Here is a 24,627-nt window from a genome sequence, read left to right on the forward strand (position 1 = left end):
TCCCTTTAGCGCTGCGTTTCTTTGTTCACACAGTCATTGCTTTCCTGGAACGACAGTGAGAATGAGAACAACAGTACTCGTTTAAACATGCACATTAAAACAAAAACCGCACTGTACTTCGGCCTAGGGTCTTTGCAACAAAATGACAGTCCCATATTTTGAAAGCAGTACCGCACTTGTCTCTCCCGTCAGTGGGGATTCTTTTCTTTTGCCCTTTGACACACTGACAAATATGGTAAAACATGCTAATAAGCTGGCGACGTCAGAGAGCGAGGGTGGGGGGCAGCGCTGAGACGCCGGAGAGGCTCTTGCGGCTGCAGCACAACATCGCACTAATAGGGCGAAACATGGCTCGATTTGTCGTTTGTTTCTCCAAAGTTTTCTTCAGGGAAAACTTCCCCAAAGCCGTCATTGCATCGAAGAGTCTTCAGTGGCCGCGGCATGTTTATACAAAGACGGGTAGGTAGAGCTGGGGTTGGCTTTTTTTCGGACCTTGATCATCAATGAAATCTCCCACGGTGAAGGCTGCAAGTTTGAGTGGAAATTTCCACTGTGCTCAGTATGCACATCTGGTGTTTCCGGAGGAGATGCTTTTGGGTTTAAAAAAAATAAAAGCAACTGATTTGAATACGCTTTGTGCGTTTTGCAAGTGACGCTTGCAAAATATTGCGCTTACTGGGGTTAGAAATGTAACGAAATGTTCAGCTTTTTATTCATCTCGTACGAGTAATGTAGCGTTTTCGCATATCGTAATTTCACTGGTTCTAAAGTTAAAATAACAAAACTAAACACATTCGGTTCAGTGCATTTCTCGGCTCTTATTTCAAGAACTGGTAACACGATCGTATATGTGGAATGGCTTGGCACCAACTCAGAAGAGTATTTGTCAAATGTAGGAATTTCTTCTGTGCTAGTATGGCCAAATCAGCAGCCAAATGCAGCTGCCTGCACTTCAACTTGATATGCTTGGGTGTTAGTGCTGGTTGAAAGATCGCTGGTAAAATTGGTTTGATATTTGAAAGGCAAACATTGAACCTGTTGGGAGGTCAGAGCACCGTTTGTTGTGTTTCCCATTCGACCTGAACTTTATATTGTTGCGTAGAAACCGTCGCTACTGTCAGAAATACCGTAATAATAGGGAGGGAATGTACCTGCAGCCATCATGTGTTTTGATTATTCTCAATAAGTTTTATACTTACAGTGCATTGTAAATTGAAGTGTCTAATAATAGACAGATATCTGATCAAGAATAGCTTCCCCACCATGTACAATACAGGTGTCAGTCTTGGCTCAGCGGTAGAACCTTCACCTCCAAGTCAGAAGGCTGTGGGTTCAAGCTCCACTCCAGAGAATGGAACATCTAATCTAGGTTAGGAAGGGAGTGCTGCACTGTCTGAAGTGCTATCTTTCAGGTGTTAAACTGAGGTCCTGTCTACCCTCACAGATGGATGTAAAAGATCTGATGTCACTATTTAAAGATGGTCAGGGAGTTCTCCTGGTATCATTTATCTCCGTTTGAAACAATTTGTGCAAATTGGCTGCCACTTTTCCCTACATTGCAACAGTGACTACACTTCAAATGCTTTATTGGCTGTAAAATGCCTTAAAACATCCTGAGGTTGTGAAAGGCGGTACATAAATACACATTCTTTCTCTCTGCTCCAGCCAGGCAGTACCTGATTTATACTGCCTGGCTCCATTTGAAATGTCCTGCTTTGGAGAAAACTTTATGCCAATAAGGTTGGCTGCTAGGAGACAAAGAATGCCCTTTGCAGCCATAGCTAATGTCACCTGACAGACACATGCAAATTTTGGCTCAGGATCCCTAAGGCTGGGCACATGCAGCGACCAGGATCATTGTGTAGCATATATTAGGGATCCTAAAGTAATGTTTCAGGACTGTGTTGCTGTACATCCTCTACAAGCTCTGTGCCAAGTAGACCAAGTGCCGCCTCTTCAGAAACACCGATGGTTGTTAATTTTGTGGCCTTTCTCCTATACTGGTCTATTCTCAATGGTTCTGTACCATCTCTTGCAAGGAGAGAAGCAAAGGTAATAACTTGACATTGTTATGAGGATACATAGCAATGAGCAATGGCCATTTTGCAGGACATAGCAGATGTGATTACGTGGACATGCTTCATTGATAAGGATGGAAAGTAAAGTGCAGCTTTCTAGGAAGATTGTACACGAATGCAGTATTGCAGGTTTTTTAAAATTTATTCGTTCATGGGATGTGGGCGTCGCTGGCGAGGCCAGCATTTATTGCCCATTCCTAATTGCCCTCGAGAAGGTGGTGGTGAGCCGCCTTCTTGAACCGCTGCAGTCCGTATGGTGATGGTTCTCCCACTGTGCTGTTAGGAAGGGAGTTATTGAGGATGACAGAGGTGGCCTATGGGAAATGGCCATGCATGCTAAGCACTGAAATGAGTGAAAGATAGGTGCCACCTAAAAGATTATTGCTCAAGATAAAGAATCACTGGATTGGGGGTAATATTCTGGCATGGGTGGAGGATTGGTTATCTAACAGGAAGCAGAGAGTTGGGATAAATGGTTCATTCTCGGACTGGCAACCAGTAGCCAGTGGTGTTCCACAGGGGTCGGTGCTGGGTCCCCAACTCTTTACAATCTATATTAACGATTTGGAGGAGGGGACCGAGTGTAACATATCAAAGTTTGCAGATGATACAAAGATGGGAGGGAAAGTAGAGAGTGAGGAGGACATAAAAAAACCTACAAGGGGATATAGACAGGCTGGGTGAGTGGGCGGAGATTTGGCAGATGCAATACAATATTGGAAAATGTGAGGTTATGCACTTTGGCAGGAAAAATCAGAGAGCAAGTTATTATCTTAATGGCGAGAAACTGGAAAGTAGTGCAGTACAAAGGGATCTGGGGGTCCTAGTGCAAGAAGATCAAAAAGTTAGTATGCAGGTGCAGCAGGTGATCAAGAAGGCCAACGGAATGTTGGCTTTTATTGCTAGGGGGATAGAATATAAAAACAGGGAGGTATTGCTGCAGTTATATAAGGTATTGGTGAGACCGCACCTGGAATACTGCATACAGTTTTGGTGTCCATACTTAAGAAAAGACATACTTGCTCTCGAGGCAGTACAAAGAAGGTTCACTCGGTTAATCCTGGGGATGAGGGGGCGGACATATGAGGAGAGGTTGAGTAGATTGGGATTCTACTCAATGGAGTTCAGAAGAATGAGAGGTGATCTTATTGAAACATATAAGATTGTGAAGGGGCTTGATCGGGTGGATGCGGTAAGGATGTTCCCAAGGATGGGTGAAACTAGAACTAGGGGGCATAATCTTAGAATAAGGGGCTGCTCTTTCAAAACTGAGATGAGGAGAAACTTCTTCACTCAGAGGGTGGTAGGTCTGTGGAATTTGCTGCCCCAGGAAGCTGTGAAAGCTACATCATTAAATAAATTTAAAACAGAAATAGACAGTTTCCTAGAAGTAAAGGGAATTAGGGGTTACGGGGAGCGGGCAGGAAATTGGACATGAAGCTGAGTTCGGATCGGTCAAGGCCCTGTGGGTAGCGGAGCGGGCCCAGGGGCTATGTGGCCGGGTCCTGTTCCTACTTGTGTTCTTTAGATTTGAGGTTAGGATCAGATCAGCCATGATCTTATTGAATGGCGGAGCAGGCTCGAGGGGCCGATTGGCCTACTCCTGCTCCTATTTCTTATGTTCTTATGTGAGGATATTGAAAGAGTACAGTGTGTCAAGCATACTTCTATCTAAGAGAATGATGTGGTGCTTGGACGAATCTTAGCAGACTAACTGAAGTCTCTGAGCTTCTAGCACACATAAAGTCATGTCTTTTAGAAGTCACTGACATGGGTTGCCGCTTCCTCCCATGTACTTTGGGCCAGTCTTCAAAGAATGGACATGGCTGACACTGAGAGCTATCCATTTGAGATACGCTTGCTCCCACAGACCTCACTGCTGGCAACTGAGAACCTTAGGAATCTCAGTGCTGTTCCTTCAGTCTATTTCATATTTTTTACAGTTGCAGTGTAAATTACACAGCCACAAACCCTTCCCCCTTTAAGACCCAACTGCAGGCCTTTGAAGCATCCCAGATTGGCTACCCACATACTTGTGAGCTCCCAGTATGGGCAATACACACACTGGGCGCTTGCTTCTTTAATGCTTAGGAAGTGGTTACAAATGTCTGAAAATGTTACATTAACACTGAATCATGTTGCAGATATTTGATTTTTTTTCTAAAGCTGAGGACAGTATGCCGGTACAGTAAAACCTTTCGTAGAGTTCGTCTGTCTCAAATTATCTTAGTAGGGACTGGGGAGGCCATATTGCTTAGTTTGCAGTACTGTACATGAGTTGCTATAACTTATTTTAATGAAATAATTGGATAAAACAACTGCCTGGTTTAGTCTATTGGAAAATACCTATGGACTCTCCCTATCGAATGTTGCAACTTCAATCACCATGGACTCTGTGTAAATGAGAATAAAACAGGTTCTTCCATTGGCACCTCGGTGGAGATTCCCTCTGCACTGTTTCTCATTACTTACAACATCAGAATCTTGTTCATAGTTAAAAGTGGAATTTGTTATGGGCGGGGCACTCAGTTTTTAAATCCCCAGTAAATTTTTTGGAGCTTTTGACTCCAACCTTTGTATCAGACCCATTAATCCTTATAAGAGAGTCATTAGTCTCCTGCGAGACCTGAATCTTTCTCTCCCCAGTGTAAAATAATATATAATTGCTTTAACAATAGAGGAGTGAACTATCCCCTAGGACCAGCATTTGAATCTCCTATCGCACATTAGAGAATTATTTCTCTAATAATACTGAAGAGTTATTTCTGGGGAAAAGATAAAGTAGATACAGGTAGAGGGACAGTCCCAGGTTTCATTGTATTTCAGTAAAGCATAATTACGGCCTGACTAGTGGGGTATCGCAGGGATCGGTGCTTGGGCCCCAGTTCTTTACAATATAAATCAATGATTTGGCTGAGGGAACCAAATGTAATATTCTCAAGTTTGCTGAAGACATAAAACTAGGTGGGATCGTGAGTTGTGAGGAGGATGCAAAGAGGCTTCAAGGCGATTTAGACAAGTTGGGTGAATGGGCAAATACATGGTAGATGCAGTATAACGTGGATAAATGTGAAGTTATCCACTTCGGATGGAAAAACAGAAAGGCAGAGTATTATTTAAATGGTTATAGATTGGGAAATGTTGATGTACAAAGGGACCTGGGTGCCCTTGTACACCAGTCACTGAAAGCAAACATGCAGGTGCAGCAAGCAGTTAGGAAGGCAAATGGAATGTTGGCCTTCATTGCAGAAGCAAGGATGTCTTACTGCAGTTATACAAGGCCCTGGTGAGACCACACCTGGAGTATTGTGTGCAGTTTTGGCCTCCTGACCTAAGAAAGGATATACTTGCCATAGAGGGAGTGCAGCAAAGGTTCACCAGACTGATCCCTGGGATGGCAGGACCATCGTATGAGGAGAGATTGGGTAGATTAGGCCTGTATTCATTAGAGTTTAGAAGAATGAGAGGGGATCTCATTGAAACATGTAAAATTCTGACAGGGCTAGACAGACTGGATGCACGGAGGATGTTTCCCCTGGCTGGGGGGGTCTAGAACGAGGGGTCACAGTCTCAGGATAAGGGGTAGGATATTTAGGACTGAGATGAGGAGAAATTTCTTCACTCAGAGGGTGGTGAACCTGTGGAATTCTCTACCACAGAAGGCTGTGGAGGTCAAGTCACTGAATATATTTAAGAAGGAGCTAGATAGATTTCTAGACACAAAAGGCATCAAGGGGTATGGGGAGAGAGCAGGAATATGGTATTGAGATAGAGGATCAGTCATGATCATGCTGAATGCCGGAGCAGGCTTGAAGGGCCAAATGGCCTACTCCTGCTCCTATTTTCTATGTTTCTATGACTTGGCATTGTTGCCTGGCCTGTGAAGTATTTGCTTTGTTTTGTTCTTTTTTAATCTTTACTTTTATTTTTTGATTTTTTTTTCTTTCAGCTTCTCTCCCACAGCTGCTAGAGATTAAAAATTCCATAAATTATTTTGAATACAGAGTGGTCTCACGTTTGCTGAGGATAATGTTTCATTAGCATAAAGGAAGCTATATAATCACTACTGTTTATAAAACAGTTTTATTTGCATTTACCAGTATGGTTAAGTTCCACCACCATCAGTCGATACTGCCGCTCTCAACCATAGCAGTAGTGGGAGATAGATTCGAAACCTTGAATATTCAAGTTAAGAGCTGGAACATTGCAATCTGAGAGCATTCTAGCCCACTTTCCTTTTTATCAGATATCTTAAGAATAGTTCATAGTATTTATCTCATGTTTGTTTTTATATAGGTTTGAGATCACTAACCCGATATGATGAATCAACTGTAAATGTTGATTGGCAAAAGAAGCTAACTCCAGAGCAATACTTTGTGACTCGAGAAAAGGGAACAGAATTGGTGAGTAGTTTTTTAACCCTGAATCTGAAGCATCTGTGCCAGCTTTAACTCTGACTTCTGTAAGACCACATTTAAAACCATTAAACGCATTTTTTTCATGATCAAGGTGAGGGATGTTAGTGCTGGGGAATGGAACTTTCCTGTTTCAGTCACACAATGTTAGCATCAAGCACTCCCGGGCAAGGTATAGCACAGCCAGCTTAAAACACGCTCTGCTTTGGCCCAACAACATACTTCTTCACAAGCTCAGAAAAACACCCCAGGGTGACATTCTTTCCTTTTCTTACACCAGCCATCCTGTGGCCTTTTGGTGTCAGATTGCCATTCAGTGCCAAATCAGGGACTGTTTTGTGCTGTAGGCCCACATCCATTGGAAACTGAATTGAGACAGCTGAAACTAATTTCACAAGATCATTACAGATGAGGGATGCCAATTCACCCATCTTACCTCATCCATCCAGAAAGGCCTTTCATTCACCCCATTCCATTTCATTCTTAAATGGTTCCAAAGTTTTTGCCTCTACCATTCTATCTGGGTGTACTGATCACTTTTGAGTGAAGATCTTCCTGATATTGGTCCTAAATTTGCTTTTTATTGGTTTGAACCCGTGTCCTACTCTCACAATTTAGTTGAAATTTCACTTAAGACCCTTACAGCCAGCAAACAAAGGAGACTTCCAATGATCAGTCAGGGCTGTATTTGAACCCAGTTCGCAGAGGTGAAAGGCCCAGGGCTTTGTCCCCTCATTCACTCTGTACTTTCTTCAGCTTAATGACTTGCCCCACTTACCAACCAATCCTATTCATTCTGCCACTAATGATTCACTTTACATTCATTGACTTCCTTCAAATCAAAAAACCTCAGTACACACAATCTCCACTCATGCCCATCTTTCCCTTAACTCCAAGTTTGAACCTCTCCAATCAGATTTCCGCCCCTGCCACAGAACTGAAACTCAGGTGGCTATTCTTCAAGTGTCAACCAAGACATTTGGTAGTGGTCAGATATTTGACTGTTAGAGCATCACAACTGAGCCTGATCCTGCCTTCATCCAATGTGGACTCTCCTTCATCCAATGTGGACTCTCCTTCATCCAATGTGGACTCTCCTTCATCCAATGTGGACTCTCCTTCATCCAATGTGGACTCTCCTTCATCCAATGTGGACTCTCCTTCATCCAATGTGGACTCTCAACCAGAGGTCAGGATTCAGAGCCTTGGCTGGTGTTTTTGCCTGCTTCTTTCTGTGAGGCCAATAAGTGCTACCCTGGCTTACATTAACTAATTCTTCATGGCCTGTGGCTCAAACCTGGGACCTTTCTAGTCTGTATGGACTCAGTAACACACCAGGTAGTGCATTTACTCAGTGAGTCATCAGGGAAGCTGAAGAAACAGAGATTCACTGCTCATAATGCCACAGTTACACTGTAAGTTTGCTGTTGGTGTAGCAAGAACTTTTCCAATTTACCAGAACCAAACTTGTGGTGTAATGCTATGAGTTTCATGAGTCTCTGCTGCCATCACCTAAATGGAAATTGGTCAATTTACTTTGAAGAGTGTCATCAGCTGCATATGTTGGTAGTTGATGATAAAAACAATTTGAAACTAATGAATCATTAATTTGCTACTGATGGTGAGGCTCTAGAAGTGGTCATGTACTCCAGCTGACCCACAACTGACTTTTCAAACTTTAGGGGATCCACTGTGTCGCCTTTTAAAAGTAGAAAGACATAAAATGGAGCTCTGATGTTCCCATCTGAAGAGCAAGCAATAGAACCATGGTTGTCTGCCCGTACCATTCTCAAAAAGCTGTTGATATTGCATTGCTTGCTGTAGTTTAAACTAGGTCATAAATAATACAAAAAGCGATTGCCAGATTGGTATTGGTGACACCTCATTCTAAGAGCACAATAGTATCAGGTTTTCAATCGTATATAAACAAATTTCAATCAGAGATTAACAAGCTTGTTATTTGCATATCAAAAGATTTTGTACATAAATATCATATGCAAATACCAATGTAAATGAAAACCTTCCCTAACTGCTAATCCCTGACTGGTCTGTTTGTGTGTAAACAAAAAATATTTGGGCATCTGCTCTAGCAATTACAGTGATCAAATTTTTGCAAGTGGTATGAGCCCACCTCACAGGTGCTTTTCCATGTGTGTTAAATTGTTCCTGTCTAGAGAGAGTGACCTCTGTTGCCACTGAACCCCTTTTATATATTTTTAATCATGTGCTAGTGTCTGGGCTCCTCTGCATAATGTGGAAACTTGATGCTACTGAGTGCAAATACAGGGATCCCATCTCCCCACATTTGCAGCAACTAGCAGCCAACTGAAGGCAGATTTGTGGATCTTGGATGCCCTTTGTTCCCTGGGCACCCGGCTTTTTACAACAAGGAGTGCAACTGATGGGGAGACAACTGTAGGTTTGCTGTCAGCTGCACTCCTGAAATATAAAAGCTTCTTTAGTTTCAAATTGTTTTTATCATCAACTGCCAACATATGCAGCTGATGACACTCTTCAAAGTAAATTGACCAATTTCCATTTAGGTGATGGCAGCGGAGACGCATGTTTTCATGGGCCTCCTAATCTGTCATTGTAATAATGACCTTCTCCTCGGGTTGCTAAGCACACTGAGCTAGCTTGTGTCGTGACGCAAAATAGTGTTATGATGAGAGCAGGCACAGCATTAAATCACTATCAGTTTTTAGGCCAACCAAGTTCAATTTCACCCTCGACCTACCACGTGATTCCATGAAGATAAAAAAATCCTTGTGGCCTCTTTAAACAGGTGGCCAGTTTAGTGCTATTTTGAGCTGTGGGCCCATGCCCACCTGGAACTACTAGACTGCTAGAGAGAGAAGGATTCAATCTGGTTTGGGCTGGATTCACACCCAGATCTTAGAGTGAAAGGACAACGTACTAACCTACTATGCCCCCCAGCTCGCGCGCTCTCCTCGTTAGACAATTATTGTGCAATGAGCTGCCTATATAAATGCACATTCTCTCTCTTAAATCATGCCAGTCCATGCACAGTCATGATATAATTTTAAAGGAGGTTGTCTGTATGTCAAGTTAATTTTTTTAAAATTCGTTCTTGGGATGTGGGCGTCACTAGCAAGGCCAGCATTTATTGCCCATCCCTAATTTCCCTCGAGAGCCACCTTCTTGAACCACTGCAGTCCGTGTGGTGAAGGTTCTCCCACAGTGCTGTTAGGAAGGGAGTTCTAGGATTTTGACCCAGCGACGATGAAGGAACAGTGATATATTTCGAAGTCGGGATGGGTGATTTGGAGGGGGACATGCAGGTGGTGTTGTTCCCATGTGCCTGCTGTCCTTGTCCTTCTAGGTGGTAGAGGTCGCGGGTTTGGGAGGTGCTGTTGAAGAAGCCTTGGCAAGTTGCTGCAGTGCATCCTGTGGATGGTACACACTGCAGCCACTGTGCACCAGTGGTGAAGGGAGTGAATGTTTAGGTTGGTGGATGGGGTGCCAATCAAGCGGGCTGCTTTGTCCTGGATGGTGTCGAGCTTGAGTGTTGTTGGAGCTGCACTCATCCAGGCAAGGGGAGAGTATTCCATCACACTCCTGACTTGTGTCTTGTAGCTTGTGTGGGGAGTCAGGAGGTGAGTCACTCGCCGCAGAATCACTACTTTAACTGAATACAAATATTCATATGAATCTCTAGGAGAAAAAGACATATTACATATTCAAGAGGTAAGCAAAAATGCCATGCAACATTCCAGTCTTAAATGTACCTTGTCTGTACATTTATTTTCCATCAGTATAATGTAAGCATCTTTATGCAGTGAGGATATAAGTTCCATTTACATTGGCATATAGTCAAACCTCTGAAATATTTTGCACACCACCACAGGTGCAGATAAATACACTATTGATTTCTACGTGTACATAAAACTGAAAAAATATTATTGGGTACTGTAACAGAAAAGGCCCCAGTGTAATTCTAACATTTGAAATAATTTTGGAGGGGGTGTACAGTGCTAAATGAAACATTTATTTTCTTCGTTCCATAGTGAAATACTTCTTGATACTGATGATGTTACTGAGGGATTTATTATGCTCAGTAACCTATGCTGGATTCGGAACAGACTTTGCAGTTAAAAACCAAAAACATTCTAAACTTAAAGAATTAAACATGATGTTTCAGAGTTCATTTTTATTCAGTTTCATTGGAGTAATTGTGCCTTTCAAAGTGTTAAAAATATTAAACAAAATGCTACACAACACAATTGATTTGTAATTCTGAGTTCCCTTCAGCAGGCTTTCACTTTCCACTCAGTTCAGATTGTTGGTGACCATCTGTTCCTCCCTTTGTTATTTTGTTCCAGTTGCACTGTTGTTTCTGCATTATTTTCAAGTTCTTGTGGCTCCTCGTGATGTGGTGGAATGACACCTCAGAGTCTGATAATCACTCTTGCTAATTTTGGCCAACCTGACCCAGTCCCATCTGATACAGGTCAAGAGTCAAATCTCTAAGTGTTTGCAATGTGAAAGGGGAATCACATCTAAAGAATATATATATTTGTTACTCCTTTCTTGACATATATTTAAAAATAGTTGGATGACCTGTAATTTTCTACAACAGGTCATATAGGCCACATACATTAATTAATTTTGATTAAGAAACACTTGTACAGGCTATGATCACAATGACAAAAAAGTACCTTACATTTGTTTGAGTGCCTCATCCTCCTGCATGTTAGACTGTGATAACTAGGGATAGAGCATGACACACATGAGGCGCTCTCCTCTCCTTATTTACTTTGCTAAAAAATGTACAACATTGTAGAGTGTTGCAGCGGCTGCCTATCAGCTCTCTTGTCAGTTGTATATTCTACAAGGTTGGGTTTCTATGTTGTTGTCTAGTGGCAGGAAAGTACGAATCTCTTTAGAGTTTTCCTCTCCATCCCAACCAGAACTCACTTGGAGTTTTTAAATGAATAGTCGTTCATCGATTCCTGAGTATTGCAGTTCATAGCAACGGGTTTTCCAAAAGTGAGGTGTTTTAACATTTAAATAAACTTACTTTGTTAGCTTGGCTGGGTAGCACTTTCATCTGATTCAGAAAGTTGTGGGTTCAAACCCCACTTCAGGCCTTGAGCACATATTGTAGGCTGACACTTAGTACAATTCTGCATTGTTGGAGGTTCTGTCTTTGGAGATGTCAAATCAAGGCCCGTTTGCCTGTTCAGGTGTGCAGTTACTAATTTGTTCTGGATTTCTAAAAATACTAAATATAATGAGGCATCTGCCATATACCCTTCTTCACATGCTCAGTTAACCACAATGAAATTATTTCTGTTCTCATCCCTCTTTCAGTTGCCTATGATCTGTTTAATTTTTTTTGATTCTGCCTGGAATGTTTTTCCAACATAAAAGGTGCTATACAAGTGCAAGTTGTTGTTCATCTCTGGGACATTGAAGTCCCTCAGAATTATCGCATCATAACTTTATCTACTTAGAGTTCTCAGTCAATAGCAATTGCCAATTATAGACAAAAGAAAATGAAAATCTGCAAATACTGGAAATCTAAACCAAAAATGTTGAAGATAAACAGCATGTCAGCAGTTGGCAAAGAAAGATTAGTACTTTGTGTGGGATCCATCGGAACATCAGAGCTGCCTATTAGTGGCATAACTAATTATGACAGAGGCCATTTATATTGGATGAAGTTTGTAAACCAGGAAAAGTGCCTAAATTCAATGAATTAGGAGTAATGCACATGTCTTTGGCTTATGTGGATATATTAGTGATATCTCTATTACTTTTATCCACATATGGCAATGACTTTCGCTAGTTTTTGGCTCCCCATTTGATTTACAGACTCTCCTCTGCTTTTGGCTCCAAAGACTCCCTGGCTTTCGGCCGCCCATCCCTCCTTGACTTCACATTTGGTTACAATGGACAGCCATTTGCAGTGGTTAAAACAGTGCTGTCTATTAGTCCTTTATAATAGTTGTCCTTTCATTACCTGTACAGTTTCACTTCCATATGTCATCTTTTCACCTTACCTTCTCCTCAATCTGGCTATCAATCTTCATTCTGTCTTTACTTACTCTGATCCACCCTGAAATCCATGCTAAATACCTGTTGAAGATGCCTACATCTGAAGATGTGTTTATTAAGGGCTCAGTTAATGTCTGTTTCTCAGATTGCTCTTCTACTCTGATCAGATCTGATTCAACCACTACCATTTTGAGGTCCTCCAACTGCTGCCACAAATTCTTCAATGTCTGCTGTATTTTCCAATTTTCTCCCCTTTTCTGTCTTCTTCTGTAGGTGCTGACTCTTTCTGCAGTACAGCTTTCTGACTTCCTTGCCCAAACATCAATTCTTCATATGTTATCCTAGGCAATGCGTATCAGTAAGCTACTTAATCATGAAGGGCTTCACAGCTGAGCCTGAACCTATTTTTCAACCAACCTGCATACACACTCACTTCTCATTGGGAGCCATTGGAAGCAGTCAGTATTGCAAAGCCCGTTTGATTTTCCCCTCTTTCATTCTGAGCGATGAATATTTTTTAAAAGTTCAAAATTGATGCTAAACCAGTCCTGTGCATCAGCATGCTTGTGCCATGTTGCTATTTTCCATCAGTGCACAAGGAAGGTGATTCGCTTAATCAGCTAACCATGTTTAGCAGGCCATATGAGCTCACAAAACCCACAAAAAAAGGGTCTCTAATGCCATATGAAGGTTGATTTATTTCACACTTGAGTGTTATTAATGGCACAAAACCTGCATGCTTGCAGTTGACATCACTCCAGGAGGATGCACTCGCACATCAGTTGCGTTGACCACTTGCCACTTGTGAGAAGCTCTTGGTACCTCCAGTCTATTTACTTATTTCTTACGTTCGTATTTGTCATATGTCTATTGACTAATTAGTGACTATTTACCTTGGAGCAGGGAGGATAAGAAAGATCTCTTTGGGGTCTGTGACAGACTCGGTCATCGATTCCCGAGTAAGGCAGGTGTGCAGTACTCCGAAGCACTCTTTATGATCAACTTGCCAGCCTGACTTAGTAATGGAACTTGGAGAGTAGGCCTACTACAAGGGGCTAGGATTCTGATAAACCGGAAAACCCACAGAAGGAAGCTGTGCCATTTTAGTTGGTTATACTCCAGCAGCATCCGTGCACACACTTTAAGATCATAAGAAATAGGAGCAGGAGTAGGCCTGCTCCGCCATTCAATAAGATCATGACTGATCTTCTGCCTCAACTCTACTTTCCCGTTCTATCCCCATGTCCCTTGATTCCCTTAGTGTCCAAAAATCTATCGATCTCAGACTTGAATATACTCAATGACTGAACATCCATAGCCCTCTAGGTTAGAAAATTCCAAAGATTCACAACCCTGAGTGAAGAAATTTTTCTTCATCTCTGTCCTAAATGGCTGACCCTTTATCTTGAGACTATGACCCCTAGTTCTAGACTGTTCAACCTAGAAACAGCCTCTTAGCATCAAGCCTGTTAAGCCCTCTAAGAATGTTAGACATTTCAATGAGATCACCTCTCATTTTTCCAAACTCCAGAGAATATAGGCCCATTCTACTCAATCTCTCCTCATAGGTCAACCCTCTCATCCCAGGAATCAATCTAGTGAACCTTTGTTGAACCCCGCTCTAAGGCAAGTATATCCTTCCTTAGGTAAGGAGACCAAAACTCTACACAGTACTCCAGGTGTGGTCTCACCAGAGCCCTATATAATTGCAGCAAGACTTCCTTACTCTTATACTCTAACCCCCTTGCAGTAAAGGCTAACATACCATTTGCTTTCCTAATTGCTTGCATGTTAACTTTCTGTAATTCGTGTACAAGGACACCCAAATCCCTCTGAATACCAACATTTCTTAGTTTTTCACCCTTTAAAAAAATATTCTGCTTTTCTATTCCTACCAAAGTGGATAATTTCACATTTCCTCATATTATACACCATCTGCCACCTTCTCACCCACTCACTTAACCTGTCTATATCCCTTTGCAATCTCTTTGCGTCCTCCTCACAGCTTACTTTCCCACCTAGCTTTGTATCGTCAGTAAACTTGGATACATTGCACTCGGTCCCCTCATCTAAGTCATCAATGTTAATTGTAAATAGCTGAGGCCCAAGTACTGATCCTTGCGGCACCCCACTAATTGCAACCTGCCAACCCGAAAATGACCTGTTTATTCCTACTCTCTGTTTTCTGTCCGTTAACCAATCCTCAATCCTTGCTAATATATTACTCCCAATCCCATGAACCCTAATCTCGTGTAACAACCTCTTTGCTTTGGCCACCTAAGCTTTGGCTTTGCAAACCTACAGCTAAGCTGCCTGGACTTGGGTAAGTGGGCGTGTTCTTACAAGGAGAGAATGTGGACTCCATATCAGGCAAATAGATACGCTACCGATGTGGATTTTTCTGAAACTTTGGAGAGTATGGTGCCACAGTGATGCATATCAGACACTTAGTTGACAAAAAAAAGTCAAATTTAAATAGTACATGAATTTTCTTGTCACCTTTGTTTATTGCGTTTGGTTGAATTGTTTTTTTTAAATACATATTGTGGCTTTTAACATTATAAACTGTAATATTTTATTGTCTTGCAGCCTTTCAGTGGAATCTATCTGAATAATACTGAGCCAGGCATGTACCATTGTGTGTGCTGCAATGCTGCACTATTCAGGTAAACCACCAGAGCAAATCAAAGTCTTATATAGTCTGTACCAGTATTACATGCGGGTATATCAGGCCTCTCAATGTCATCAGTCAATATATGCACTAGAAAATGTTTAAACAAAAATTATGTTTTAAAAACTACTGATGAATAGCGGTAATGGGAAAAGCCGTGCAGTAAATCAGAGCTGTTCAAGCTTTTTGTCTTTTTAAGCAACTTAGGTACATATCATGGTGATTCGAGGGTCACGTCTAAAGTTTAAATCAATATTGCAGACATCTCAAGCTGTGAATATTAACAAAGCTTGGAGCTGATTTAGGATTTATCCACTAATGAGGCAATAGTGCTGAGAACAGCCCTTTTCAAACCTCCAGGTCCATGAAATTCAAACAGCAAGTATGAAATATAAGTTTAAATGGGGCACAAGACTGAGGCGTCTGGTGTAGTGTTGCAAATTGCTACAGCTGTAATAAATGATCAAGGCCACTGGTCCGTGGTGGAATGAACAGAATCACAGAATACAATCTCCAAAAAAAAATTCAAGAATCAGAGATGTCAACCTGCAGAAGTTAATGCAGATACTCCAAGTTTTTCAGTAAAATTTGGCAGCCCACATTTTCTCATAGCTTCTCAAGTTTTCAAAATTCATGCCTGACTCTAACAAGGATCAAACTTCACAGACAAGTACATTTTTAAAAATGTGAGCCCAAGTGCAATCTGATTTTATTTTTAGTGGCCTGCCCCATTTCACATTAATATTTGCCTTTGAAGTTTTTTTAACTTAAAATAAAGTAACGTAAAAAATCAGTGGGAAATTGAGATATGGGGCTCGATTTTCGCACCCCCCGAGCGGGTGCGTTCATGGCAATTAAAGCCAGCGGGATGCCACTTAAAGTAATTAACTAGGTACTTCAGGTCGTTTACAGACCTTATTGACCTGATATTTTAGGAGGGGTGGGATTTTCAAGTCAACTCGGACTGTTTCCCGTACTGGGGGAAACACTCCCAGGTGAAATGGACGTGTTGCAGCCATCAGTCTATAGCAGCTGCAAAGGTCCATTTGACAGTTGGTGGGGAGACCCTCACTCATTGCAGGAGGCCACTCTGTCACTTTGGACAAAGTTTGGCCTCCACCACCCTCCTCCTGACAAAATTCACCAACCAGCACACTTACCCCGGTGTCCAGACACATTTACCTACCTTGCGGACCCCCTCAAACGTACATCTTCCGGATGGGGGCCGCCGTAGCTGCAGTTATGACCTCCTCAGAGGACGAACAGCATCACCAGCCTCGCCGGCCACACTGTCCACCTCTGGCACGTGGAGCTCCACAACACAGTGCTGTGACACATCAAGCAGCCCGCTTGATTGGCACCTCATCCACCACCCTAAACATTCACTCCCTTCTCCACCGGCGCACTGTGGCTGCAGTGTGTACCATCCACAGGATGCACTGCAGCAACTCGCCAAGGCTTCTTCGACAGCACCTCCCAAACCCGCGACCTCTACCACCTAGAAGGACTAGAGCAGCAGGCACATGGGAACAACACCACCTGCACGTTCCCCTCCAAGTCACACACCATCCCGACTTGGAAATATATCGCCGTTCCTTCATTGTCGCTGGGTCAAAATCCTGGAACTCCCTTCCGAACAGCACTGTGGGAGAACCGTTACCACACGGACTGCAGCGGTTCAAGAAGGCGGCTCACCACCACCTTCTCGAGGGCAATTAGGGATGGGCAATAAATGCTGGCCTTGCCAGCGACGCCCACATCCCATGAACGAATAAAAAAAAACATCCACCTGCACAGCAGGAGGGAGGGCAACGGCAGAGAGAGATGCGTCGCAGAAGGCACTACCCTCGCCACAGGGTCTACAGACCGAGGCTCAGCTTCCTGGACCTCTCTGAGCAGCAGTGCACACGGAGGCTCAGACTCACTCGACATGTAGTCGTGGACATCTGCAGCCTCCTTCATGCCGAGCTGCTCCCGGCTGGCCCAAGCACCATCTTCTTACCTGTTGCTGTCAAAGTCACCACTGCCCTCAACAACTTCTCCTCCGGATCCTTCCAGGGTGCCACCGGGGACATCACCGATGTCTCTCAGTCGTCTGCACAAAAGAGCCCTGCAAATACACCTACACCCACTCTGCAGTGACACAATGGGTGGCATCAGTTGTGGGTCTTCATAGTGATCCTCAGGAAAGGGCATTATTGCACAAACCGGACAAAATTCGCAAAGACGTGGCAGTAATGATGCCAATATAATATGTAATGTGAGTTGATCAGAAATCAAATATAAGTTAAAAACCATGACAAACCCTCAAACACCCTTGTGCATCCCCATCATGCTCACGACACGTTTGCCTTACGCTTCCTACTGCACATATGTGATGCATTCCCTGTGGCTGCAGCACAGGTAGTGGCAGGTTGAGTGAGGCTGACTGGGAAAGAGATGCATGAGAGGGTGAATATGAGATTGAGCCATGAGATTGTATGATGATTGGGTTGAGTGGTAGTGGTGGGATGAGTACTGGTGAGGTGAGTAAGTGCAGGTAAGATGAGGATGAGGTTTGAGTGGGTGTGAGGAGTGATGTGATAGAATAGTGTTGGCAGTGCAGAAGGAGATGTGGGGTGGGGTGGGGTGGCAGACGGAGTGTAGGGGAATGAGTAAGTGTACTCACTTTGGCTGACCTACTTAGGTCATTGAAGTGCCTCCTGCACTGTATGCAGGTGCGCGATATGTTGGTGGTGCTGGTGACCTCCTCTGCCACCCCGAGCCAAGCCTTGGTGGCAGAGGCAGGCCACTTCCTGCCGCCCGCCGGGGAGAAGATTTCTGTCCTCCCCCTCCTCACCCCATCCAATAAGACCTGGAGTGAGGCATCATTAAACCTGGCAGCAGCCTTTTCCCTGGGCTGCTCCATGCTGTAATTTTGCCTATTTTCTGCAGCATCAGTCAGTGGAGAACTGCCCCTTTAAATAGGGCTCCTCCAGCTGACAGCCTATGCTGCGCATGTGCAGTCCGCCCGCTGCGCAGCTTTCCAGCACGAAACCCGAAAGCAAAGGTAAGTACCTTCAATCCAGCTGCGATTCCGTGCGGAGCACCCTGATTTCACTGGGTGCGTTACCCACGCGCCCAGTCGACCCCCCGCTGCCAACCTGCCGCCCTCCTAATATCTGGCCCATGGTGCAGCTGAAGGATTTTGACCAATCAAGTGCGCAGGATGTTTGATGGACGTGCAGCCAATGGAATTGTGTGCTGTTTGGATCAGAGATATTGGACTGGTAGCTTTTTTGTGTAATCGTCCCCCTCCCCCCCCCCCTCCCCCCCTCCCGAGAGCAAAATTGAAACGAGCAACTCTTGAGGTTCCAATGAGGAAAAACTGGTATCACAGTCGTGATTAGCATTCCCTCGATATTTAGGCCACAGAGCTTGGGATTTTCTTGAACATCTGCTGTTCATCTCTTTTCTTCCCTCGCCTGTCCTTGTCATCAACTGAAGACCATCAGGAGCTTGCTGAGATAGAGAAAGTGAACACAAACCAAATGAATGTGGAGGACCTGGAGAGCCTGTTGTTCATGAATGGCAGGAAATGGTGCAAATCTACAGAGAGGAGAGGGGCTCAAGGATTAGCACGTGAGCCAGGGAATCTCTGAAACATCCAAAATACAATGTGGAGAAGGAGGAGTGTGGAGGTCAATGAAGCAAAGGATGTGGGTTGAACGTGTTGTCGCCTCCTAAATCCGTATCCATCTTTCCCACAACTGCATTTTTGAATCCCCCTAAATCAGGTTTCCGCCCTCCCTCAGTACTGAAACGACCCTTATCAAAGTCACAAATGACATCCTATCCTTCCTCATCCTTCTCGACCTGTCTGCAGCCTTTGACGTGGTTGACCACATCATCCTCCTCAATGCCTCTCCTCCGTCGTCCAGCTGGGTGGGATTGCGCTCGCCTGGTTTCAACCTTATCTATCCAGTTATAGCCAGAGAATCACCTGCAATGGCTTCTCTTCCCACTCTCGCACCATTACCTCTGGAGACCCCCAAAGATCTATCCTTGGCCCCCTCCCATTTCTCATTTACATGCTGCCCCTCGGCGACATCATTTGAAAACATAGCGTCAGATTCCACATGTATGCTGATGACACCCAGCTCTACCTCACAACCATTTCCCTCGACCCCTCCACCGTCTCTCATTTGACACACTGCTTGTCCGTCAACAAAGATTTCCTCCAACCAAATATTGGGAAGACCGAAGCCACTGTCTTTGGTCCCCGCTGCAAACTCCATTCCCTAGCCACCGACTCCACCCCTCCCCGGGCCACTGACTGAGGCTGAACCAGACTGTTCGCAACCTTGACTTCCTATTTGACCCTGAGATGAGCTTCTGACCACATATCTGCTCCATCACCAAGACAGTCTACTTCCACCTCCGTAACATCGCCCATCTCCACTCTTGCCTCAGCTCCTCTGCTGCTAAAACCCTCATCCATGCCTTTATTACCTCGAGACTGGACTATGCCAATGCTCTACTGGCTGGCTTCCCATCTTCCACCCTCCATAAACTTGAGCTCATCCAAAATTCTGCTGCGCTATCCTAACTCACACCCAAGTCCCATTCTCCCATCACCCTGTGCTCGCTGACCTACATTGGCTTCCAGTCCGGGAACGCCTCGATTTTAAAAAAATTCTCACCCTTGTTTTCAAATCCCTCCATGGCCTCGCCCCTCCCTATCTCTGTAACTTCCTACAGCCCTCAGATCTCTGCACTCCTCCAGTTCTTGCCTCTTGCATATCCCCAATTTTAATCACTCCACCATTGGTGACTATGCCTTCCACTGTCTAGGCCCTAAGCTCTGGAATTCCCTCCCTAAGCCCCTCTGCCTCTCTATCCTCCATTAAGATGCTCCTTAAAACCTACCTTTTACCAAGCTTTTGGTCACCTGTCCTAATACCTCCTTATGTGGCTCGGTGTCAAATTTTGTTTGATAACGCTCCTGTGAAGCGCCTTTGGACGTCTTACTACGCTAAAGGCGCTATATAAATGCAAGTTGTTGTTATGGGTGCGTGGCCCCTACATCCCCCGTTGTATAGAGGTAGGGGTGTATTTTCCAATTGGCAAAATTCACATATGAATGCTTAATGTACTCCTCCTACATCCCTCTGTGAGCTGTTTTAGACATTGCCACGGATTACTGACCTGCATAAAAGTAGCTCACAGAAGAAGAATGTACAAGCTCATGTGTATGCCCATGCCTTCAGCCATCTAGAACCCACACTCTGGAATTTGCTTCCTAAATCCCTTTGCTTCTTCACTTCCCTATCTTCCTTTAAGACCTTCCTTAAAACCCACTTTTTTGACCAAGCTTTGACTTGTCCTAATATCGCCTGGCATCCATTGGTAAGTCAATTGGTAAGTCAGTAATTAGAGGGCATAAATGTAAGACCTTCACCAAAAGGGAAGGCTAAGAGAATTTTTTTATGCTGAGAGCTGTTAGGAGATGAATGTTCTACTGGAGACCATATTGGAAGCAGAATTGATAGCTTTTGAAAGGGAAGTGGATAAATATTTGAAAAACATTTAACAGGATATAAGGAAAGAGAAAAGAAGTGGAACGAAATGGATAGCTCTTTCAGAGGGCCTTGCAGGCACAAGTAGTGGAATAGCTTCCTTCTGTGCTGTAAAATTCTATGAAATATCAGAAAAAAAATCTTGAAATATCACACGTACATCTAGTGCTGGATGTAAATACATTTTTTTAACTCATTCTTGGATTGTGAGCGTTGCATTTATTGCCCATCCCTAGTTGCCTGAAAAGATGGTGGTGGGCCGCCTTCTTGAACAGCTGGGTAGCGGTTTTGATACAATTGAGCAGCTTCCCAGGCCACTTCAGAAAGCAGTCAAGAGTCAACCACATTGTTGTGGGACTGGAGTCGCATATAGGTAAGGATGGCAGGTTTCCTTCCCTAAAGGTCATTAGTGAACCTGTTGGGTTTTTATGACAATCCGGCAGCCTCATGGACATTTTTACTGATACTGGCTTTTATTTCCAGATTTTTTTTTAATTGAATTCAAATTCTCAAACAGTCATGGTGCGATTTAAACTCGTGTTCTCTGGATTATTTGTCCAGGGCTCAGGATTATTAGCCCAGTAACATAACATAACCAGTACACTACTGTACCCTAGTTGACGGAGAGATTCTGTGGAATCACAACTTGGATTAATTTCATACTGATTCAGCACGTGTTTCCATTTTTTAATTTTAACGTGTTTGTTCATTTGCATGAAAATTGCAGTATTACAGTATATCTTATTTATTCCAAGTTTATTTGTGAATGAAGTAAAGGGAATTAGGGGTTACGGGGAGCGGGCAGGAAATTGGACATGAATTTAGATTTGAGGTTAGGATCAGATCAGCCATGATTTTATTGAATGGCGGAGCAGGCTCGAGGGGCCGATTGGCCTACTCCTGCTCCTATTTCTTATGTTCTTATGTAACAAAATAGGAGCTTTATTAATACTGTGTTTATGGTAATGAAATTGTTACATTTTATATGGTTAACAATAGCTCTGAAACTAAATATGATTCTGGCACCGGTTGGCCTTCTTTCTGGCAAGTCCATGGTACAGTGGGTAATGATGAAACCAATACCAATGCACTACGTCGCACAGACAACTCCATGGGATCGACTGGAACAGAAGTTATCTGCAAAAAGGTAGATATAAACAGTTTGAATCCAGTTTTGCCAATCTTCTATTGAAATTCCTTGATGTGTTTCAAACATCAAATTTCCTGTTCATATATATCATCAGGAAAAATCACTTGCTTTCAATGAAAATAAAGGTTGACTGCTATGAGATGGATGGCCAGAAACAAACTGTTAAAAAGATCACATTCTCTCAACTTAGTAGAATGTGATTCCAGTTTTACACATTTATTTTGTTGCAAAAAGACCACCTCAGTGCTTACTTGGTTAAAATATGAGGTGGTCAAAGTCAAGGTTGCAATTTTATCTCTTGGAAAGTACCGTGTGCTCCTAACAAACTTTAAAAGATAGTTTTAGATTGTATAAGCATGACAGTTAGCCATGTATGATTTATAGCATACAGCTACTTTTAAAAGTGGTTCAGAATATTAGAATATTAGCAGTTAATGGTGGACTGGCTCATGTCACTGCATACAAAAGGGTGGGGGATGCTGGGAAGATCTCCCCATAAAACCACACATATTTAAATGGGGTACGCACCTGCCAAGAATTTAATTTAAGTGGATTTAAGTCTGCTTCTAAGCATTCTTAGCATCATGTCAAATACACTGAACTCTCTTTTATCTTTATCATGTAGTGTGATGCACATTTGGGCCATGTGTTTGATGATGGACCAGAACCTACAGGACATCGATTTTGCATCAACAGCGTTGCATTAACTTTCAAACCCAAATCAGTACAGTGATTTCTAACAGAATGTTATGTAGCAATTTGTTATGTAATACCTAACCTAGACTGAGTTCCAAACAGTGTCAATACCATAAGATAGTTTCACTATTTGCTTTCATCATAGTTTTTTCTGTGTAGTTCATTCTCTCAAATATTTATTGTGCATTAACAGAGCAAATTGTACCAGTGATTGTGCCAAGATATTGGAGATACACTGTAAAGTTAAAGTGAAGATCATATTTCATTTTTATGTTACATAATCTATTAGCTTTGTAATTTTGTAAGAAATTAATGTTAAATCAATATTGAAGTGATTTTATTTTATGCAAATAATTAATAAAAAATCAAATAAAAAATCTGTTACATTTCTGAGATAAAAAACAGAAAATGCTAGATATACACAGATGAAAAGAGAAAAGATGGGATAATGTTTTGAGTAGAGATCCTTCATCAGAGCCCAATCCCATCTGTAATATTCTATCTTTACTCCTTTTGGATGCTGCCTAAAATGCTGTGTGTTTCTAGAATTTGCAGTTTTCCTTTTATCTCTGCTGTGTTAAACTTTTGGTTTTCCAGCTTCAACTAACCCAAGTTTTAGAAGTCATGTAGATGCAGTTCTAATTAATCTGGTGGCATTTGTTGAGATGACCGCATTTCTATGCAGTATTCAAAAGGCCAACCAAAAATTAGATTTCATATATTCAGGTGTGTATTCAGACAACTGTGATATCCTGGTTCTAAAGAGAACCAGAGACTTCCCAATCTGCTTCCTCTTTGATGTGTTAGAGGTTAATTGTGTGACTTATTGTGTGAATAAATGTGATATGTAATTTAAAAAGTGAGTTGTAACTTGACTGTATATATTTATTCCTGTAGTTCATGAATGTCATCTAATACATTAAAATGGGTGGTTACCCTGAACTACTGTGAACGACCATTGTTTTAATTCCTCTAGCTAATGTCATTAATTGGAATAATTCTTTTTGGGGGAGGCAAAAAATATAACTTGGCAGCATATGTATTAATCAATACAGTTTGTTTTAATAATAGATAACATCTGGTATGATGCACTCAGTCACTCCTAAGCAAAGAAATTATGTTAACATATATATTAAGTAAAAGACATCTGTAAATTGCCATGATTCTTCAATTGTAAATTATGACTAAACTTTTAATTTGCGTTCCTCCTTGGACTCAGATCAACAATCACCGCCTCTCTCCACATTTCCCTCCAGAATGTCTGCTCACTCGTGAACAAGGCCCTTGCTATCCATGACTTTATTGTGGATAATTGCATTGAGTCCTGGCTTTGACTGAAACTTGGCTCATGATGGCAAAACCTTGCACCTTACTGAAGCGTGCCTGCCTGGATATACTTTCCATCATCATTTTTAAGGAATTGTGTATTTGAACCAATAAGTTTATCTTTTCATCTATACCTTTTCATTAGGATCAGAGGTACCATATCCAGGACCCCACCATTGGGATCCTATCTCTACCTGCTACAAGTTTGAAAAGGTACAGCCAAGTGTTCAGGCAGTGGTACCAGGGGTGTGTAACTCCCGTCCCCACAGATCCAACTCCTCTCATCCAAGAGAATTGATGAATGTCAGACAGCCAGACTTTCAGTAGTAAATGAGAGAGAAAAGATATTCCTTCGATGCTAATACACCCTCTTTATAATAACAGGTCTCCCTGTTAATGTTTACCTTCTGTACAATTTCCTTTTTCAAAGTATTTACAGCTTTGCCTGAAATATAATACAGACAATAAAGGCCATACTACCCCCTGCTTCGTGTGATATATTTGGAGGCAATCCTTATAATGGGCAGTGAGGGAGGTCAAAATATAATGGTGCATACATACCTTATGGATGGCTCCTGTATAATAATCATATAATCTCACAATAAAGCTACAGGGCACGTCAACTGATTATTTTGACTTTCAATTTTTTGTCAGCTTTTTCCACCAGTATTACCAAGAGAATAAAACACTTTACTGAGGTCCAAAACGTTTA

General features: G+C 42.6%; 1 protein-coding gene across 1 annotated transcript; it reads left to right on the forward strand.

Annotated features, from left to right (window-relative positions):
- The first annotated feature begins 251 nt into the window (after nucleotides 1-251).
- msrb2 (methionine sulfoxide reductase B2) lies at nucleotides 252-23,535 on the forward strand. Its single transcript, XM_067999015.1, has 5 exons — nucleotides 252-459; nucleotides 6,375-6,481; nucleotides 15,104-15,180; nucleotides 21,743-21,890; nucleotides 22,519-23,535. The coding sequence occupies exons 1-5, from the start codon at nucleotides 348-350 to the stop codon at nucleotides 22,624-22,626; spliced, it is 552 nt and encodes a 183-aa protein (XP_067855116.1). The 5' UTR covers nucleotides 252-347; the 3' UTR covers nucleotides 22,627-23,535.
- The last annotated feature ends 1,092 nt before the right edge of the window (nucleotides 23,536-24,627 follow it).

The sequence above is a fragment of the Heptranchias perlo genome, chromosome 2, assembly GCF_035084215.1.
Source record: "Heptranchias perlo isolate sHepPer1 chromosome 2, sHepPer1.hap1, whole genome shotgun sequence".
Classification (NCBI taxonomy): domain Eukaryota; kingdom Metazoa; phylum Chordata; class Chondrichthyes; order Hexanchiformes; family Hexanchidae; genus Heptranchias; species Heptranchias perlo.

What these genes read in the sequence shown, in the direction of transcription:
- msrb2 (XM_067999015.1), top strand. Translation starts at nt 348, where the DNA reads ATGGCTCGATTTGTCGTTTGTTTCTCCAAAGTTTTCTTCAGGGAAAAC. An exon ending in GAGAAAAGGGAACAGAATTG is followed by an intron (nt 6,482 to 15,103) that starts GTGAGTAGTTTT and finishes ATTGTCTTGCAG; the next exon opens with CCTTTCAGTGGAATCTATCT. An exon ending in CAGAAGTTATCTGCAAAAAG is followed by an intron (nt 21,891 to 22,518) that starts GTAGATATAAAC and finishes TTTATCATGTAG; the next exon opens with TGTGATGCACATTTGGGCCA.